At 35.3% G+C, this 20922-nt stretch overlaps 3 protein-coding genes and 2 long non-coding RNA genes across 7 annotated transcripts; 2 read left to right on the top strand and 3 right to left on the bottom strand.

The window, feature by feature from the left end:
• Positions 1-1184: 1184 nt before the first annotated feature.
• Positions 1185-9225, bottom strand: LOC105839294 (delta-1-pyrroline-5-carboxylate dehydrogenase, mitochondrial). Its single transcript, XM_012685502.3, has 7 exons — positions 8775-9225; positions 4806-5019; positions 4252-4683; positions 3716-4126; positions 3454-3632; positions 3182-3370; positions 1185-2915 (listed from the first exon to the last, which is right to left on the bottom strand). Exons 1-7 carry the CDS (start codon positions 8822-8824, stop codon positions 2681-2683), a joined length of 1710 nt encoding a protein of 569 aa, XP_012540956.1. The 5' UTR covers positions 8825-9225; the 3' UTR covers positions 1185-2680.
• LOC114254988 lies at positions 6045-8768 on the bottom strand. The gene is made up of 2 exons (XR_003626318.2): positions 8282-8768; positions 6045-8173 (listed from the first exon to the last, which is right to left on the bottom strand). It is a non-coding gene; the product is annotated as an uncharacterized LOC114254988 (long non-coding RNA).
• Positions 9226-10372: 1147 nt separating the features above from the next.
• Positions 10373-14733, bottom strand: LOC105839277 (pre-mRNA-processing factor 40 homolog A). 3 transcript variants are annotated; one of them, XM_012685477.3, is made up of 8 exons: positions 14652-14733; positions 13886-14117; positions 13416-13812; positions 12890-13324; positions 12345-12813; positions 11576-12211; positions 11347-11493; positions 10373-11286 (listed from the first exon to the last, which is right to left on the bottom strand). In XM_012685477.3, the coding sequence occupies exons 2-8, from the start codon at positions 14022-14024 to the stop codon at positions 11086-11088; spliced, it is 2424 nt and encodes an 807-aa protein (XP_012540931.1). In that variant the 5' UTR covers positions 14025-14117; positions 14652-14733; the 3' UTR covers positions 10373-11085. The 3 variants fall into 3 exon arrangements, with proteins under 3 accessions (XP_012540931.1, XP_012540922.1, XP_028048392.1); XM_012685468.3 differs by having other exon boundaries at positions 14522-14714; XM_028192591.2 differs by lacking the exon at positions 14652-14733 and adding an exon at positions 14197-14515.
• Positions 14734-15275: 542 nt separating this feature from the next.
• On the top strand, positions 15276-20563 carry LOC105839289 (tRNA (cytosine(34)-C(5))-methyltransferase). The gene is made up of 10 exons (XM_012685489.3): positions 15276-15459; positions 15730-16297; positions 16892-17054; positions 17133-17240; positions 17314-17501; positions 18690-18834; positions 18912-19220; positions 19289-19656; positions 19736-19903; positions 19968-20563. Exons 1-10 carry the CDS (start codon positions 15394-15396, stop codon positions 20069-20071), a joined length of 2187 nt encoding a protein of 728 aa, XP_012540943.1. The 5' UTR covers positions 15276-15393; the 3' UTR covers positions 20072-20563.
• Positions 17508-18566, top strand: LOC118645482. The gene is made up of 2 exons (XR_004963184.1): positions 17508-18219; positions 18383-18566. It is a non-coding gene; the product is annotated as an uncharacterized LOC118645482 (long non-coding RNA).
• Positions 20564-20922: the final 359 nt, after the last annotated feature.

Genomic DNA, 20922 nt, shown 5'->3' with positions numbered 1-20922 from the left:
TTCATATTGTAACATTAGAGTAATCTGGAACACCCTGTATATATATACATATTATATATATATATATACAATATATATATCACGTAATATATATTTAAAATGTTTTATATATTGGTAAATATAAGAACATCGTAATTTATGATTGTATAAATAAGATATCATGTGCATGTGTTCTTTAATATTGTCTTTTATAAATTAAATGGTCTGTTTCACTTTGTGTGTATACTTTTTAATTTTAAAATTTACAAATTTAATATGTTATTCAACTTAATAATGCCTTCTTATAAAAGACATTGATAATATTAAATTGTATGGCTTAAATTTATATCATATATTTATTTTTATATTGCGATCAATCACAAACTATATTCTCTATTATAATTAAAATTATCAATAATTTTTAATTAAGGCAGAGAAAAAAAAAATTTGCTAATACAAATTAATAAGGTGAAAAGTGTAATTTGTTTAGTTATGAATTCATCATTTTCCTACTTACCAACATAAAAAAACTTTAAAAAAGAATTTGAGCGAATTATTAAAAAATTCTAAGCATGAAAATATACAAATTTACGAAGTTATAAAAAATTGGAGATGAGAACTATATTGGATGAGAACTATACTGGATATTTATCGTATTATTAAATTAAGCATGAAACATTAATGTTAGTATAGATGTATCTACAAATGTCCGAGACGTTTTGAAAGTCTCTGCCATTTAAATATTTAAAGCAATTATCAGAATATTGTAGATTAAATAGATATTCCAATGTGTTTTTATCGCTTTACGTCACACTATAATTTTTTAACGCTCTAGATTTTTCTCTGTGCTTTCTCTTCATTTGTCTTTTTTACTCTGTTTAATAGTTACTCATCAAATGTACATACATACAGTATGTACAATAATATATATGTATCTATAATCAGTAATAGAAAGGAAACACGAATCCAGTCAGCGATGAGAGTTCCAATTTTGGAGTTCACAATTCACGCACATGCAAAATCACGTAAAACATTTCACGTGACAGCCAGAGTAAAGCAAGATCGATCTATGGTGTAGATGATATAGAGATTGGTTGTTGCATTTTATCTACTTACCTATCTACCCAGATAATGAAGCGTCACATTCGTTATTTCAAAAAGCGTTTTACATGCAAAAGCGCGAGACGACATTCACGAAAACGATATCGATTTATGATTGCTTTATTGCTATCGTACACTTAAATAACGCTATAACACTTGCCACAATATATAACATATTGTCATTTATCATGTCTTCGGCAATCACCCAACTCTCGAAACATTCCGTCTCAGTCACATTATCAACAATATTATAGAACGATCAAAGATCTGAGTATAATGTAAATGCTGAAGATATTTCAGCTCTATTACAGAGAAATCGCGTCTTCCGCGATATACAATCTTACAAAGTCTACGTTAGAAAGGAACTGAAGGAATCACCGAAACTGCGCTACCCATTACCATCTCCCTAGTAGTAAAAAAAAAAGAAAATTCATTATTCATAACGTAATATCGCACCTGAAAATTGGGTGTCCAAGTTGAAGCTTTATTGATCACAATTTAACAATGTTTTATTCTACTCTCCGTCGACATTGAGGACACTTGTTGACAATAGCGCGATGAACGTTATCTAAAATATGACTCGATGAGATTTAGGATACCATCTTCTCTCGTGCGGGATACGAGAGACGCGCACCGCGGATAAACGTGTTCCTCCTCGATCGGCCTGATGCGATACCTGAGTTGTAAGATTATTGTACTGAGAGCGTGGGAGAGAGGCTACATCGAATACACGGTGATGAGATCACACGTCTCCGAAATGCACAATCGGATAATACTTTGGTAATGTACTGGTGGCGAGTAATCGAGACAGCGGTGTTTGACAATGGTGTTTCACGAAGTAACGTCTGCGGCTAACAGGATCTATCGGATAGAAGGATCGCACTGGAAATTCCCTATTATGAGGCGATGTCAACGGAACATTCGAAGGCGATTTAAATGTGTACTGCCGGCCACGACCTGCAAGTCTGACTTCCTCCCCTTAACATTAATCCATCTAGGAATCTAATCGTGTCTCTATTGTGCATCGTAAAAGTTACACTCGCGGGCTTGTGCTTCCTAACGAGAGAACCTTTTACGCGAAATTATTTTTTCAATTTCTGCATGTTGAATTAATTCGGCATTAGAATTTTGTCACATAGTATACGATACTTTTTGCCGTTATATCTCCAATTATATTTTCGTTAAACAATTTTGTCTAATTACGAAAAAGCAATTTAAGAACATCTTCTATCGTGGGACAAGTATCTTATCAAATTGATTTTAGAAAATACATGTTATGCGTTTATTTCGTTATGTTTGTTCCTATAATTTTAAGCTTTTTTTATTTCGAATTATATGTTAAAGCTTAATTTTAAAAATCTCATAATTTCGTTAATTTGCTATTTCTATGATATCTCATTTAATGGTAATTTCAATCGATGTTTTTTTGCTTGTCGAATTAGAGCAACAAGGTATAATAATTGTCGCATATTGCCCGGCAGATTCTTTCCCAAACAAATATCATAAATATGAGCGTTTCTCTCGGTTTGCGATGCGCTATTGTCAGGCAGTCGAAATTACCGGATTAATCACGCCAAATTAAACAACGAGCAGTTCGTGTTTAGGATCTCATGTACGGATAGTCGTATTCTCGTATGGGTGCGAAAGTTTCTTTAATCGCCTGCGGGGACGCCCAGCGAAGAGCATAGTGAGGACCGCCGGCTTTGTCGTTTGTACCAGACATTCGACTTCCGCCGAACGGTTGTTGGCCGACTACCGATCCGGTGGATTTATCGTTGACATAAAAATTACCAGCAGTATACTTGAAGTCCTCGAGCGCCTTCTTCGCCCATTCTCTACAATAACATATATGTATAAGAAAATAATTTACTTTTACAACATATGTAGGGCCGATAAATAAGTGTAAAAATATTGAGAATCAATTTAAAATAAAAAATATTTCATTATTATATATATGTAAATATTTAGATATATAACTTTAAAGAATATATCATGTAAAATTGATACTATAAATGTTTTTTCCTTTTTTTCCTCTAAAATCTTTTTACACTAGTTACCATACATAAAATGTCAACTGATATGACCAACTAATTTTACTTACTCATCTTGCGTAAATATCGCGCCTGTTAAGGCATAAGGCGTGGATGTTTCCACCAGCTTCACTGTTTCGTCTAGCTCGGAATCCTTATAAACGTATATCGTGAGTACCGGGCCAAATATCTCTTCTGTCATGAGTTTTTCTTTCGGATCTTTGGTTTGTACTATTGTCGGTTCGATGAAGTATCCGCATCTGGAAAGAGATATTTATAATTCAAAATGATAAATTTATTAAGATATAATCTCACGATAATGCTAATCGTTTATAGAACTTACGAATCGTCGTAGCCTCCACCACCGAGAATTTCCATTTTGGGCGATTTCTTCGCATATTCGATGTAACCGGAAATACGTTTGAATGCGATGGCGTCTATAACGGCGCCAGTGAATACGGTGAAGTCTTGAACGTCACCGATTTTGAGTTTCTGACGAAAAGCTAAAAGGCCATCTTTCACCTGAAACAAAAGTTCAAAAAAATTAATACGAATGTGCATCCTCGAAGAATTTAACAAAACCGACATTGTTACGCCAGACTCACCTTGCCCCATAGAGACTCCGGCACGTACATTCTACTGCAAGCGGAACACTTCTGTCCGTTGAACTCGAACGCACTCCTTATTGTCGCGTAAATGACAGTCTCCACGTCGGCACTCGCGTGGACAAAATGATAGTTCTTGCCACCGCACTCGCCAATCAGTTTCGGATAGTTCCTGTACTTAGAGAGGTTCTGACCGATCTGGGCCCACAGACGGTTGAACGTCGGTACTGAACCGGTGAAGTTGAGCCCGGAGAGATGTGGCGAAGAGGTGATGGTGTCGCCGAACACGGGCCCTTCGCAAGGAATGAAATTCACCACACCGGGTGGCACTCCGGCTTCCCTGCATATCTTAAAGATCCACCAGTTGGATAATAATGCGGTATCGGACGGCTTCCAGAGCACGGCGTTACCCTGCAATTGTGGCATGCACGTCGACACGTGCGTGTTATTATGTATTATGTATTAGCGCGTTACTTTGGCCGTGACGCGAGCCTCGAGATTAAAGCGATGTTCAGTATGGTTTGCAAATTACAAACCATCAGTGCCGGCGTATAGCTGAGATTACCGCCAATGGCGGTGAAGTTGAAGGGCGACACTGCTGCGACGAAACCGTCCATGCCGCGATACCTCATCGAGTTGAGGGTCTGCTGATTCGGTGATATCGGCTGGTACTTGAGGCTATCCTTCACAAAATACGCGTGCATCCTGAAAAAATCAATCAGCTCCGCCGCGCTATCAATCTCCGCTTGGATTATGGTCTTGCTCTGGCCGAGCATGGTAGCGGCGTTAAGACACTGTCTGTACTTGGTTGACATCAGATCCGCTATCCTTAACCACATCTCCAGCCGCTTCTCGATTGGCCACTTCTCCCATTCTCGTTGCGCTTTCACCGCGACGTCGATCGCCTTCTTTACGAGCTGCGGCGTGGCCCAGTAATATTTAGCAACCTTCTCCTTGTGATTGTGGGGCTGAAAGATTAGCAGTTAGCTTATTCAACGAAGAAAGAGAAATCATGCGGAAGTGTCATGCGCAAAAATTGCTCTTGCCGACTAAGACTAGCTAGCATAATGTTATTAGGATGGAAACATACCATAACTTGATATCTGCATAGATCAGTTTTGATTTCCTCATTTCCAATAACTAATGGCACCTCCTCGCATTCTCCACTCATTTTATCCAGGACCTTCTCCAACTCCGCTCTTTCCGGACTGCCCTTCTTGTAGCTGAGAATGGGCTCATTCTCCAACGGAAAGTCCGGTGGACTCGACACAGGAACTATCGATCCCAAACATCTACTGCCGACTCTGTTGAGCAATAAATAACAATGTCAACGTGTGAAAAGATTACATTTGGATAAGTCTCGACAGATAAACAGAGATTTATCAGGACTTTTTGAAGAGTCCTCTCAAGAGTCTTGTCTGCGATATCATCTTCAAATATTTACTCAAGCACTTCTAGTAAAGTCTTAGAATTAACAATCTTATCGTCGTTAAATATGTACTGGAATTTCGGAATAAGCCTCTTGTTTGTTTGTCAATGTCGCGTGAATAAAAGTATCATTTATTTAATTGTTCAAAAATATCGATGAGAAAAATAAAATATTTTTGGGAGGAGAAACTCTTTTTACGTGTCGTATCATGCACGCGTGATGTCATCCCAATAATAATCGTATATGAATTAATGAATACTATTAAATTAACATAGGCATGGCAAAAGAGCATTGACATACTCGCGTGGATACGCGGAAGAGAAATAAGCCGTGATAATAGTGTTACGTAACTTCTTCTCTGCCTGACCCTAATTAGAACAGTGTTATCAATATTTAATGTGCAGATAAATACGACAAATTATTCGATGTTAATTATTCCACGACAAGAGAATATACTTTTACAATAAATCTACATCGTTTGAAATAATATCTAAGATTTACTTTTTCCGATTGATTAAATCATTTTGATTGTTAATTACTTTCATAGACATAATTATGTTATCAATACTATTATTATGCACATCCATATATAAAAGCCCCATGAAGAATTTATAATGATTATTCAGAAGAAGTAATGACTCATGATCGAGCATATTTATATATGTATTTTCGCCACAGTAAGGACACCCACGACCATCTAATTCTGTTCTCTTTGAGGCGAGGTAGACCGTCTTCTCTACTATGTTAAAAAGAGAAGAAGAAAAAGAGGTATCTTCATGTACAATTAAGTATCGCATAGCTTATTACAAGGCAAATCTTAGAGAATGTAAGTGCATTATTACGCGTATTATCCTATCTAATTTTTTGAATAGATATTGAATAGGTCAGAGACAGACATGGTTTCGATCAGTGTTTTAATGTAATTAATTATCGCCACGTAATCCATCATTAAAGCCGGTGCAAAAACGGTACTATAACGTGAGTTGTAGCGAGCGGTATTGAATGTTCTCAAGATAACATATATGTATACGTAGTTAGATAGGTAAAATATAGCCGCTATAATCGGCACTGGTCATGATGTCAGCTGTCGCAGCTCACGTTTGACAAATGACACGTTTCTGTCGGACGAGACGAAATGTCCTAGAAACATACAAAATAATATTTAAAAAAAAAAGAAAAATCTCTGAGGCCGAGTATGTTGGTTTGTGTTTCAATTTTCTTTTATTACTCGAATCATAGAAGAGAAAAAGGAGAAAGATAAAGACATAAAGTATCAATTTTGCAAAACCGTTAGTTTAGAAATCAAGAACATCAGTGTAATTGATGAAAAACATAAAGAAAGAACGACCAATGTATATTTAACATACTTATAATTTATTCGCCACAATAACAAAAACTCAAAATTATATTTTTGAGTTATCTGCAAAAAAAGATTTCTATCGAGAATTGAATACATCAAGAGAAGAGTAAAGAGCTAATGATATTTTTATTCCTCTATAATAACAGTAAATCAAATTGCTATATCAAAATTGCATTGAAAATTTATATTACAAGTTTAATGATATTTATAACATGTAAAATAAAAAAAAAATTGTTTTTTGAGTTATGTAGCGATTGAGCGATATGTATGCGTGTGTGTATAAATATTACGTTTTAAAATTGCTAAGTTTAGGTATTTACACGTTAAATATAAAATATAATAAATAATAATGAATAAACAATAAATATAATTTATATTACGCGTATACAAAAATATAAATTGTAAACTATATTTTACGTGTTATATAATATGTAAAGAATAATCAATAGATCAAAGATTCTGATCATAGTAAACATTATAACCTATTTTTTATTTTTTTTTCATCAATACTAAAATTAGATGTATTAACAATTTTACAAATTACTCCTTTTTTAATGTTATTTTTATATATCTAAATTATACATATGTAAAGTTATTTATATATGTAAATTATTATAAATTGTATATACAATTTATAATAAAATTTACATATATAGTTTGTACTGTCTACATGAAAAATATGTAAACGATTACGTAGACGTAATCTTGAAATTTACGACGTTCTGGTTCAGATCTAAACGACAAAATCTGTGAGCGGACTTTTCAAGACACGCATTATCTACGGCAGACTGCCAGCGAAAACGGTAAAAGTACAGAATCTGTTAACAGATATCGAATGGATTGCAGAACTTTGCCATTTAAATGGTATATTACGAAATAACGGATTGCGTCCAATTTCTGCTCGCGTTTGCAGAGATCATCTGGCAGAACGTAAGCTTAATGTGGGCACAACTGACGCCGAAATTCTGTTGCGGCATTCTGTGCGAATCCTCTGATGAGTTCGCAGCATATCGTCAACGTTTCGGTTACTGAGAGAGAGGAACAGGTGATTGACGGGTTCAAAGGTGACTTCGACGAAACCTCCAGATTAATTTAACATGCACAAAAACGCTCCCCTGATGGAAATATATAATTGAAAATTGTTTCCCAGTTAACCACTTTTTATTAAAATTAAGATTCATTAAGAGGCGTTAAGATACATTCATTAAATTCATTACAAATTAAAAATAAAATTTACTTTATTATTATCTAAAAAAAATTAATTTTATAAATTCTAATCAAATGGATCAAATAAAAGAGGCTTTCAGTTAATAAAATGATCAAAAATATTCCTATCAGGGCCGCAACGGTATTTGTTATCGTTTATATCTCTTTAAATCCGCCTTTACATATTCAAGCATAGCAGAAATAGCAAGAACCTTCCGGTAGTTCCGTGCAAGCCGATAATATATTTTATTGTGGGATTATGCGGTTGCTTGATGAATTAATTAACGATTAGGTTTCGTCGAAGTCATTCCAAGATCTTTTTATTTTCGTCTAACAATAAGATTATGTCGCGACGTGTTCACGTAAGCTGAACTGCAAGTCGCAAAATGCAATCTCCTGCAGTTTCTGTCGACGCAAATTAACTTTAATCTCGGTTCAATTTGCTCTTTATCTCCCTTTTGATCTAGAAAAAAAACCACATGTATGTCCTCAGCGTGACAGTGCAATTTGCAACCTAGGCTTTATTTTTTATCTTTTTTTTAGATTAGACTACATTGCAAAATTCACTTACAAATACTACAGCTCTGCAGTTTACTATGAAAACATGAACTCCAGCGTATGTCGAAACGTAGACTATTAATTACTCGGTTTAATTAATAAAATTAAACCGAGAGATTGGAAGAGTTAATCTACACTGGACGCAGGAATGTGAACGACAGTCGGGTCGGAGCGCTTTTATTTATGTGCGTACGTGCATGTCGACGATGCGCGACCTCGACGTCCGTGGACGTAGTCAGGTGATGGGAACCATCAGCGACCGCGGGCTACGCGTTGTTCGCGACAATCGATCGAAACTTCCTTTCTGTCCGGGAGGAAGCGGCCGCGTACAATACGGCTGAGAGAAAGCGAGAGGAGATCGGGAGTTGGGAGGGGGGGGGGGGTTATTATTATTCGGGGATCTTGGGGTTCGCGAATATACGCGATCGATATTGTTTGCCCAGACGGACGACAACAGCATGCGCGTCTAAGGACGGCACCGGAGCACATCTGCGAAATTTACTCACTTTTGGGTATTCGCCAGCAAATTCACTTGACGGCAGACCAGGCCCAACATCTTCCGGCGGTGAGACGGGGAGGCGGGCAGCGAGAGAGAGAGAGAGAGAAAAAGAGCGAGACGGGAATCGCGGAGACAGAGAGGAAACAGAAAGAGAGAGAAAGAGAGAGAGGTGGGATGACGTCGGCGCGCGCCCTTCGTGTCACACGTTCGACGAACCGAAGGGCGAACGAGGTGCCCTTCGCGACTGACAGGTCCGGTCGGGATGTTCGACGCGATGATCGGGATCTCTTTCACCTCGCGCGCCTAGTGCGCCGAATTGCCGAAACTGCGACAGAACACACAACCCGATGCGAACACCGCGCCGTCGGGCGAACCGCGCTACACCGGGTTCCCCACTTCTCGCTCACGCGGAAAGCACTCAGGGCCGTACGAAACGGCGGGAGGATGAACAAGAGGGAAGGGGAGGGGAGGGAGAGGATGGTGGTGATCAAGTTGCTGATGTCCGAGCGAAACTTTTCGCCAAGAGTTTCGGACCTCGTCGTCCGCGTCTTCCCGACAGACGCCCTGACTCCGTCTTTCGTCGATAAACGTTAACTACTAATTTATCTATTATTATTATATTACTAGCTTTGATTTACGATAGATTTGATCGTTAAGCCACTAGCAATAAAGTTCTTCTCTCTTTAGATAGCTTGGATCAAGATGTTCGAAAATAAAAAGATCGTTAATCCTTTTTGCCTTTGTACATACAAGTTTTTAATTAAAAATTTTTAGTTATCTCGACATTATTTCCCCTTCTCGCATTAAATTAACGTTTTTTAAAGTTGAAAATTTCTCAATGTCGTATCTTAAAAGGGGAAAAAAAAAGATAAGTTTTCAGCTTACTTGTATCTGTTTCCGAGTGTTTTCAGATGCCTTCAAAAAAGAAAGAAAAAAAATTTAATGGTAATATAGCTGAAACAAAGGGGCACCTTTGTTTATGTTACTCGTTCCTACTGTAAACCATTTCTCACTCGCTTAGATTGAGTCTAATCAAAATCAATGACGGTTGATCAGATCGCATAACGTGCACGACGAATGGAATCAAGAAGTTTCGTCTTTCGGTTTCGGTTTCGGTTTCGTGTGAAATCCGAAAGACGAATTCTTATCTTGACCGATGAAAATCGGAATTTGCGAAACGGATTCAATGTCAATTCTATTTTCGATGCAAATTACCTTTCCGCTCTCTTTTTGCACACTTTCAGGAAGCGGCTTGTCGTCGAGAGCTCGTCGAAGGCACCAGACCGCCTGGTGTTGAATTGTTAATAATACCTACCGACTCGCATATACATCGCCGCAAAAACCGTGTCTAAATGCCAAACGTGCCGGGTGTGCATATCGGGCAATTGATTATAACGCGTGCATTCGAGAACTCTTTGTACTGATGCCTGACACACCCTCAAGAATTCAAAATATATTTGGTTGCAAAATACATGTAGAACTTCTTCAATGTCAAAACAAATGGAGTATTAAGAAGATTGAAATTCATGTAGTTCTAACTTCTGGATCTGCGAGAAAAAAATGCGTAATATAAAAAATAAATAAAAGTGAAACAAAAAAGAAATATAGTATTATATAAAGAATAGTATTACACATAATTATTAAAATACAGTACAGTTAATTCACTCCTAGATACAAAGTCAAGCAAAAATTTATATTTTTATCTATAAAGCTATCGGAATTAAGCTTATTTAATAAATTACTACAAGTGCTTTACAAGATTTCAGCGCAGGTAGAAATAAATTCTGACATAAATATTCTGAAAAAGATTAATTCATAAATTAATGCAAACCGGCGATGCTGACAAGGAAGTTAAATTGGACGTTATTGTATTCCAGTAATGTTTTGATCACGTAGATTTCGAATCTTGTATTTCACATTTGTCGCGCACCTAATCGCAAAGAATACCGCGGAATCATTGAAGAAAATAGAAAAAGAGGCGAGTCATACAGCTTAAAAAATCACTTACGTGGCGAAAGGCCGGAATGCGTTATGTAAGGTGATCCATTTTTAAATAAACGTCGTGCATGTGTTCGCAATATAAATATTTTAAATTTACGATCTTTTTGTTTGAAACCAAACATCAGTATTTGAACCACATTATGTATTCGCTTTTCATAATACATTCATGGTTTTTAAAATAGTAGTTATCCAAGCAGCGAAGAGAAACTCACTTTCTCTGAAAAAGACAGGGGAACAGTCATCTTCATCATGAAAGTGATAACTATTTCAGATTTTCGGAGGGCATTTCCAAAATGCAGTGGCACTTGGCAAAGTCTTTAGTTCTCTTCTTGTTGCAGTTGAAGCTCGCGCAGAAGTTGTGCCCTTTGTTTCTCAAGCTCATCCTCGGAAAGACCTTCATGGGGCTCGTTATTTTCCGTAGCGGAACCTTCGCTGTGAATGGAAGGCCTTCTGTGTTTCTCTTCTTTACGTTTCCTCTCTGGGGATTCCTCGGAGGATGGAAGACCGGAATGGGAACGCTGGAAAAAAAAGAAATATAAGAATTTTATCCGATAAAACTTAATATCATTAATACATACTGAATGGCTGCGGCCTCTCTTTTTTTTATTTTTCTTCCTCTTGGTCTTCTTTGTTTCTGATTCAGAACTGTCAGACTTGCTGGGAATACTGGGCGAATGCGACCTGTGCCGCTTTCTCCTCAAGCCTTTTTCGCTACCTTCTGACTCCTATGGAGAAAAAAAAACATCAATCCTGCGCCTTTCGCAAACATGTATCAGAGATACTATGACTATTTTTAATAATACTCACGCTATGTGAACGCGATCGTGATTTGCGCTTCAATTTCTTTGCCTTTTTCTTTTTACTTCTAATATGATGATGACTGCAACTTTCTTCCAGCTCATGCTGATACTCTTTCAATATCCGTATTCTTTCGCTCTCTAAGGTAATCGCCTTGAAATCTTGCTCCTCCTCGATTTTCGGCCTCACGTCCTCCCACGCCATTTGATAATCTACATTCAATGTCTTGAGCAAGTTCTTGAAACCAGTCTCCAACTTCTTAAATTTTCGTGTTTCTTCCTTGACGCGTTCCTTCTCGCGCGCTTCTGCCTTCTCTAGCAGTAAATTGTATGTTAATTTAACGTTACCCGCATCCAGGGTCGCCGACTTTCGATCCTCACACACGACCGTGGCGAATTCTTCGAAAGTCGTGTTTACTTGCACTTCAAAGTTCTTGTCTTTGAGTATCTCACGAATGATCTTTTTCTCGTCGTGAAATCGAGATTTCAAATCTTCAACATAGAATTTGAATAGATCCAGTGGAGTCGAACCGGACTGTCCTAGCATAGCTGAGAAGCGCAAATCAGCGGACAACATGGGGTACAGTTCTACCCAGAGCGACATCGACGTGAGCTTGCCTTGCTCATGAAGTTCATCAAGTAAATACTGAAATATGTAATTTTTTATTACATACAAAAAATCGATTTTTTTCGATCAACTTAATGTAACATAGAATACAAACAGCACCAATACGTCTAAGCAATTAATAATAACATCGCTAATAGCCTGTGACACTCACTATGAAGCCATCTCTGTTTTTCCTCTCCTGCCGTTTCCTTCGTTTCTTCTCGCACTCTTTTTCTTCCTCCTCGTCCTTTTCCAATTGACGAATGTGGTTCTCGAATACAATCAGAGCGTCTTCCTTATCCATTTCTAACAAATTTGCGTCTTCCGCAAATGCGGGATGTTGTAATAACAATGCCTGCGCTTCCTGCCATGTGGTCCTGTACGTTACCTCTGTCATAGTGTCCAAAACTTGCGCCAATCTCTTAGTATTTCTCTTCTTCAATTGTTTTGCCTCTTCCTTTTCGCGTTTCGCCAAATTGAAGATAACATCCTCATAAATGTCTCGGCGGTCCGAATCTCCGACCGCTCTCCAAACTTCCAAATTACCGAACATTTCCTCACATTTGTAATATTTGGTTGTGCTTAACATTCTGCCGCCCTCTAATAAGAACTGCTCTAAATCCTCCTTAGCCTTCTTTAATCTGCAAAAGGTACGCATTGTATTATACCAATTTAATTATAGAATGTAAATTTAATGTGAATAAAAACGATAACTACCTGAGTCTCTCTTGCTCACGTTCCTCCTTCAGTTTCTGCGTCTTGTATGAGTGGAAGGCCTGTTTACGCTCATTCAGCTTCTTCATCTGTGGATACCTAGGATCATTCTGAATCAATTTGACTGCCTGTTCCCATGTGGCATTTGATGGCACATCCCTTTCCCTCAGCAATTCCTTGAATGCCTCGACCGCTTCCTTTTTATCCTTGAACTGCATCTTAGGTTCAGGCGTGCTAGTGCGACTATCGTTGGCCGAGCCCATCGCGGAATTACTGTCCTCATCCGGTTTCGCGGGCGGAGTTGGGATATTGATTGCTGCGAGTGTTGCGGCCATCGCTTGCTCAATAGCCGACTTTCCACCTGACTCTGGTGTGCTAGTCTGCGATATAGTCGCGACGTTTGGCGACAAGTGTTGTATAGCTACGGGAGCTATGTTGCTAAAGATACAGGAAGATCACATGATAAACATATAGCTTTTGAAAGGAAATCTGAAAGAGAATAATTTCTAAATTACCTAATTTTACTTACGAATTCGTCGCATTTGCCACAACAGCCGCAGCGGCTGCAGCAGCTTCCTCTGCTATAATGCGTGCCTTCAGTTCCTCCAACTCTGGCGGTATCGACCATCTAGATTCCTTGGTATTGACGTTATGGTAGTATACCTTGCCATTCTCTGACTTGTACTCTTTCCAGGGGCACTGTGACAGTAGCAATTCGCTTGGCGTTTTTAGCTCGTCCGGTTTTTCCCATAAAGATTGCTTTGTGACGCTATTATAGTAATACGTTCTGCCATCAGGTGCCTTATGCTCACTCCAGTCAGTCTTTTTCTCTGCCGTAGTAGAGACGGACATTGTCGCAGTAGTGGCATCGCTACTGATAGGCGAGGGTGGTGGAATTCCTGGTGCTGCTATTTGTGGTGACGCAGCTGTAACATGAAATATACTACTTGAACAATGCAAATTTATAGAGCAGCATGGAATTTAGTGATGGATATTAACCTATAACTCCAGCCTCTTGAGGAGGTGCCGCGGTGATAGGGAAGGTAAAACCAGGTGGAGGTATAGAAAACTGAGGTGGCATTATACCTGGAGGACCTGGTGGTAAACTGGGAGGAGGAATAAATGGTGCCGTAGGCATAATAGGTGGCACAAAATTAGATGCGATATTTGCTGGCGTTGCTGATGAAAATCCTGTTACGGCAGCGGGTGGCGGAATTCCATCATTCGAAGCCTAGTAATGTTTACATTGTCAGTTAGACAGCAATTTTGAAAAGCATAATTATAACGCGTGCTATGAAACTCTTTCCTACTGGCTCATGTAGCTGCGCTTCTGCTCTTCATTCCTTCGTTTCCGTTTATCAAGAACGTATAGACAGACGATAAACATAGGAATAGGAAGAAATGAGAAGCGCGAAGTGCCGCTGTCGCGAGCCGGCATATTTTTTAAATACACATATATAAAAGTATAATTATTACTATCATTATTACTTAGTATTATACTAAAAAATTATTGTTATGCGTTGCGTGCATATCGCTATATTAATGGATTATTATCGAAGCGGACAAATTAACTCGCGGAATAAATCTTTTAAAGAGAGGTTACCAGTTACTATACTTATAGATTATAAAACATGCCATTTTGTTTAGAGCGATCACCGAATGGGATTCCGCAAAACACAATTTGCGAACACTGTTCTACCACAATAGAATCACAACATTAATAATAATTAATCGTGCGTAAACACTCTAATTTATAACTCATAACCTGAGTTTAATAGACGACTCATGTTGCCTATACTCATATTGACTCATATAGAGTTAGCAACTATAACGTCGATAATTTTACATGCTATATTATCGACTCAAGATAAAACAATTCATTTAGCTATTGATACTATTGGCAGTCATGAGCAGTGAATTTCGGAACGCAGCTTGGAAAGCTCGAGATGATCATAGGTCTGTTTTTTATTCCAGGGTATCGATCATGTAATTTTTCTTCTAGAGCGGAAACGTGAAAAATTTCAAGTTACTATCTCTTTTTATTCAACACAATAGAAAGAGATAGGACGGGATTCATAGGCCGAAATTCATAGTCGAATCTTATTCAAGTTCCAGCTTAGGGCCACCGCACAAACTCTTCCATAACGCGTTACGTTACGTTAAGTACTCCATACGAACCTAAGTTGTACTTAAAATTTAACTTAAATCAACGCACAAAGAAATTCTTAACGTAAGAACTTAAGAACTTACGTTAAAAGTTTCTTTGTGCGTTGATGTAAGTTTAATTTTAAGTACGAACTTAGATTTATGGAGCACTTAACGTAACGTAACGCGTTATGGAAGAGTTTGTGCGGTGGCCCTTACGGCTAAAACACTCCATTGTAGATGGCCCTTAAAAGTGTAGGCAACCAGAACAAACCTATTCTGTCACGTGGATGTAGTGTGAACTAGTCACCTTGCGATTATAGTGTTAATTAATAAAAAAGCATTTACCCCTTAGTAAAGAAATGGGTAAAGGTCGAAAGAATAAGCCGAAGAAGAATTTTGCTGAAAAACGTCGTGAGAAGCAGAAAGTACGGTTGTCAATTATAAAATATAGATAAGGTTATAAAACAACTTTAAAAATAACACATTTAGGCTATGTTCCACTGCCAGTACTGAAAATTTATAGTTTACGTGATATATATTGTAGATTTTCAGTACTGATAGCAAATATTGGAACGTAACCTTATTTTTTATAATTTATCATTTATTTTTTTCTTATATTATAATTAACTTTAATTTGATATTTGACAAATTAAAAAAAAGTGTTATATTATGTGATATATTATTAATATTTGTAGAAAAAGAATGAATGGGATAATACTCCTCATAGAAGCTACGCAGATATTATTCGGGAGAACAAAGATTTTGAGAATTATTATAAAACACAAGGAATAGTACCAGAAGATAAATGGGATGCGTTTATCATTACTATGAGAACTAATTTGCCAGTTGCTTTTCGTATTACTGGTTCGAAAGCTGAAGCTAAAGCCTTACTGAGAATAATTAAAAGTGATTTTTTTAAAGGGATTTTGAATGCAAATTTGAATGAGGACAGTAAGGAAGACATTAATAGTCAGAAAACTATATTACATAGTTTACCTTTTTATCCGGAGGAATTAGCTTGGCAATTGCAATTAACTAGGAAAGATATTCGACGATCCGAGGCATATTTTAGGTTGCATAATTTCCTCATTGCTGAAACCAACAATGGTAGTATTAGCAGACAGGAAGTAGTTAGTATGATTCCTCCTCTGGTTCTGGATGTTAAACCATCGCATAAGGTCCTTGATATGTGTGCCGCTCCAGGATCAAAAACAGCACAACTAATAGAAATGATACATGCAGATGAGAGAAGTAATCCTCCTGGTAAGTAATATTAAACTGTACTATAAGAAAATGACAGGATATTTATTATCAGAAAGAAACTAGGAAAATCTACAATTTTTAAGGAACTTACTTTTATCTTTAAAAATCATTTTCATGAATTTTTATTGATATTTAGGGAGAAATTTTTCATACTTTGAAATTTAAATTCTATCATTTTTCTCTGAAAACATTTTTAATTTCTATATAATTCAAGGTTGATTAGCAATAATATAGTATATACATCCACAAATATACTTTTGTGATACAAGTTTTTAATTAAAAAAATTAGTATCAATACGAAGATAACGCATTATTTCAAATTAAAATTGTATGTTTATTTATTTTTTAAATTATATATTTTTCTTAAGCTAGTTCTGTTTTATTGTAGACAAATTGGTTTATTTCTTTTTTTATATTATTTTAAAAGGTATAATACAATAAATTTATTGTTTTAAAGCTGTCTTACAAAGTCCTCTCTTATGTAGAATTCTGAATAAAAATTGTTAAGAAACCTAAAAGTTTTCAGAATTTTTATATAATTTGAGTAAACATTTTGAATAAACATAATATGTTAATACTTAAATTTTATTACAGAAGGATTTGTAATAGCCAATGACCTTGACAACACTCGTTGCTATATGCTGGTGCATCAAGCTAAAAGATTAAACAGCCCAAACATTCTTATCACAAATCATGATGCATCAGTTATGCCAAATTTTACAATTACAAAATTGGATGGTACAAAAGATATATTGAAGTAGGAATTTATATTTTATATTTAAATAATTATCTTTATACTGAACACATTTTTATATAAGTGTTACTTTTTGAATAGATTTGATAGGATACTTGCTGATGTCCCATGTAGTGGTGATGGTACTATGCGAAAGAATCCAGATATATGGTGCAAGTGGAGCCCTGCTAATGGCAGTAATCTCCATGGGTATAGATTAAAATAATCTGTTTCAAAATTATGTATTGTGTAAATATAGAAATTAATTTTGACTATTTTACAGGATTCAGTACAGGATAGCAAAACGTGGTTTAGAACTGTTAACAGTTGGAGGAAGGATGGTATACTCTACGTGTTCGTTAAATCCTATTGAAAATGAAGCTGTGCTTCATAGACTTCTTTGTGAAACTGGAGATTCAGTACAGTTGGTTGATTGTAGAGATTTAGTGCCAGGATTAATATGTGACCCTGGTTAGTGCTAAGCAATAGTATTTTCTTGTTGGATATAGATAAGACCTGTTTTCAAAATTTTTTAAGAAAAAAAAGTATAGCAATGAATATGCAATAGAGATGTGCGAATAAAGCATTTGTGAAAACAAATTAAATTGAATTGAATCTTTGATAACATATTTGAAATCGAATTAAATCTAAAAAAATCTAAAATTTTAAGTCAAATTGAATTGAATTTGATTTGAATTTGAATCAAATTGAACCAAATTTAACCCAAGTTTACATTATATACTGAAACGTTATAAGATATTTCAATGTTGTAGATCCTTTTTAATAGATGAGAAATATCTCAAAAATTGCAAGAATTTTAGAACATAATTACAAAAAAATAATGCTAAGTAAAAATTTATAACAGATACTAGACACTAAGGATACTGATAAATAAATATTGCATACATATTGTTAAATATAGTACGCGCATGCGTATGTGTATTATAAAAATTATGATATTACAATCGAAGTGATAATATTTCAGTACACTTTTTTAGGAAAATATGTTGGAGCAATTTTAAATTTCCAAACCTATGAAATATTGAAACAAATTTATGAAGATGATCTATTGTACATACAATTTTGAATAGTTTATAAGATTTAGAAGTGATAGAAAAGTTTTGGTAATTGATAAACAATCGGTCACGAGCCTAATGGGTGCGTTGATACAAACTTAATCTTGCAGAAGGTATAAATGGAAAAATTAAAGTAGGCAATTTGAAATTTTTGAATTCAAATCTATGAAATTTAAAAATAAATCAAATTTGAACTATTTGCACATTTGTAATATACAGCTTTTGTATTAGAAATATTTTTATTTTAAATATTTTAAATATTTTTTATTATTGCAGAATACATAGTCGATGATTCTCAATTTTTACAGAGAAGATTATAGATCTACAGTTTATATGATTTAATGCTATCTATATCATTTATATTTACTACATAATCTACATTGTAGACTTTACGATAATTATATATATATTTGGTAATCTGTAAAAATCAATAAATATTTCTAGAAAAGTTGCATCTTAATTGTTGTATAACTTAATACTTTTTTTTTTAATAAGCCTTTTTGTATCAAAGTAGAATATTCTAGTAAAAAGCTAATATGTTATGATAGATATATTTATGATAGAATATTTTTTATAATTTTAGGTGTCACACATTGGAAACCAGCATCTAAAAATTTACAATATTACAATAGCTGGGACGATGTACCAGAACAGTGGCAAACACAAGTACGGCCAAAAATGTTTCCTCCAGAAGAAAACGAAGCTTCTAAATTTCATCTTGAACGTTGGTAAATACCGAATTAATTAACAGATAGAAACATCATATCTATAAATTATATTTTTATATTATATAAATTTTATATAGCATGAGAATATTACCACATCATCAAGATACTGGAGGATTCTTCGTGGCTGTGCTGGAAAAAATAAAATCTCTGCCATGGGAAAGTTGTGTATTAAATCAAAATGTGCAGGATAGTAACGAAGACAAGGAGATGCATGCTCTTGAAAAAGTTTCACAAGATACAAAGCTTTTAGAAGGTGGAAAGCGAACATTAGAAAAAGAAAAGAAATCACGAGAGTCACAAAAAAAGCGAAGAAGGACTATGGGTTATAGAGAGGATCCATTCGTCTTCTTCAAGGACCAAATGGAAGACGTATGGCAATCCATTAAGTAAGTTCCAGGTTTTTTTAAATTTTTTACTGTTTAGTAATTTGTCATATCATTTGATGTGCTTTCAGAGATTTTTATGGTATATCTGATGATTTAGATCCTCGTTGTTTATTAGTAAGATGTCACGAAGGAAAAAAGAAAAATATTTATTTTACATCATCGGCAATCCGTGATATAGTAATATCCAATGAAAAAAAAGTAAAGATGATCAACACTGGCGTTAAAACGTTTGTGCGATGCGACAATAAAAATATGAATTGCGCCTTCAGACTTGCTCAAGAAGGGATGCATAGTATAATTCATTACATAAGTGATGACAGAAAAGTTCAGATATCGAAAGAGGATTTAATAATGCTTTTACAAAATGATGATCCACACACGCCGCCTGAAATTGTAAAATTAAATTCAGACACGCAGGAACGTCTTAAGGAATTTGGTAAATATATTTTTTTGCTTCTTTATATTTTTGTCAACATAATGGATAAAGTTTACTTGAAAAATATGTTTAATTTAAGCAACTGGAAGTTGTATCCTGTTATACACAGAAGAGAAGACTGACACTTTAAATCGTCTAAATCTTCAACTGGTAGGGTGGAGGGGAATAATGTCTCTCAGAGCATATGTGCCTACTTGTGACGCAATTCATTATTTACGGCTTTTAGGAGCAGATTGTTCTAAATTTGGTAAGTTGCTTGTATATAATGTCATAAAAGAATATATCTTGTTGTTTACATTGTAATTTTACAGAAAAAAATAAATTCGAGGAAAATCGCGCAGCCGCATTAACTGAGGATGTCAACAATGGTGATGTTAAAACTGAATTTGAAACTGAAGTTAAAACGGAAGATTAAACGTTATGATAAAGAATAAGGATAACGTAGAAAAAAATTAATGATACAGAAATGCCAATTGAAACATAATAATTAAATTGTTCATTATAACGTTATTAAGGCTTTTCAACTTTTCGAATTTCTGATACAATATATATGTAAATTAAGATACTTAAATTGTTTTTTTTTTATTGGATAGAATCCGACATCTCTTAATGATTGAGTTTTTTTTATATTTCCGATCAAATGCGTTGTAAAATTAGTTAAGCCTTGAAAACAGAAAACTGACTTGACTTATCATAAAATAAAAATAAAATCTCTAACTTTACGCCACTATCGCACATATAATATAATAAAAATATTGATACTGATAAGTGTATAAATTATAAGTGGACTGAAAAGAAACATGACTTTATAGGATAAAAAGTTTGACAACTGGAATGATAAAATTATTATTTTACTATTCATTTTCTATGAATAACTGCTTTATGAAATTATATGCGTTATCTGTTGTTTGAGCGGTAAAGTTTTATTTCCTAATGTTTATTGGACGCATTTTGCCATAATACGTTTTTTAATACAAATTTTTATTATAAAGATAAAGATGGTTGGATGCAAGGAATCATTAATCCTTAAATGACTTATTTCATATCATCTGATATCACTGTCTTCAATAATTGGTTGCATCCTCGCGTATATGTCTTTGGACATCATGCAACAACGATAAAAACAAACTTATTAATCTATTAACAACCTAATATTTCTCATCTTAGCTATGTTTCCGCTCAATTAACCTTAGAACGGTACATATGAATATTTTCTCACCTAAATTTTTTTCTTTTTGTTTCTTTTAATAAATACGACGTACCGAT

This window comes from Monomorium pharaonis, chromosome 5, assembly GCF_013373865.1.
Source record: "Monomorium pharaonis isolate MP-MQ-018 chromosome 5, ASM1337386v2, whole genome shotgun sequence".
Lineage (NCBI taxonomy): Eukaryota > Metazoa > Arthropoda > Insecta > Hymenoptera > Formicidae > Monomorium > Monomorium pharaonis.
The sequence above is the reverse complement of the archived record's forward strand: the minus strand, read 5'-3'. Positions and strand labels throughout refer to the sequence as shown.

Bases quoted from the DNA above. Each gene is read 5' to 3' on its own strand.
- LOC105839294 (XM_012685502.3), bottom strand. From the start codon at position 8,824: ATGTTGGGCCTGGTCTGCCGTCAAGTGAATTTGCTGGCGAATACCCAA. The intron at 4,127-4,251 runs GTTTGTAATTTG...CCACAATTGCAG, and splicing joins GCTATACGCCGGCACTGATG to GGTAACGCCGTGCTCTGGAA. The intron at 2,916-3,181 runs GTAAGTAAAATT...ATGTTATTGTAG, and splicing joins GCGATATTTACGCAAGATGA to AGAATGGGCGAAGAAGGCGC.
- LOC105839277 (XM_012685468.3), bottom strand. The intron at 13,813-13,885 runs GTTAATATCCAT...TTCATGTTACAG, and splicing joins TCAAGAGGCTGGAGTTATAG to CTGCGTCACCACAAATAGCA. The intron at 12,212-12,344 runs GTGAGTGTCACA...TACATATTTCAG, and splicing joins AAAACAGAGATGGCTTCATA to TATTTACTTGATGAACTTCA.
- LOC105839289 (XM_012685489.3), top strand. From the start codon at position 15,394: ATGGGTAAAGGTCGAAAGAATAAGCCGAAGAAGAATTTTGCTGAAAAA. The intron at 15,460-15,729 runs GTACGGTTGTCA...TAATATTTGTAG, and splicing joins AACGTCGTGAGAAGCAGAAA to AAAAAGAATGAATGGGATAA. The intron at 19,221-19,288 runs GTAAGTTCCAGG...ATGTGCTTTCAG, and splicing joins GACGTATGGCAATCCATTAA to AGATTTTTATGGTATATCTG.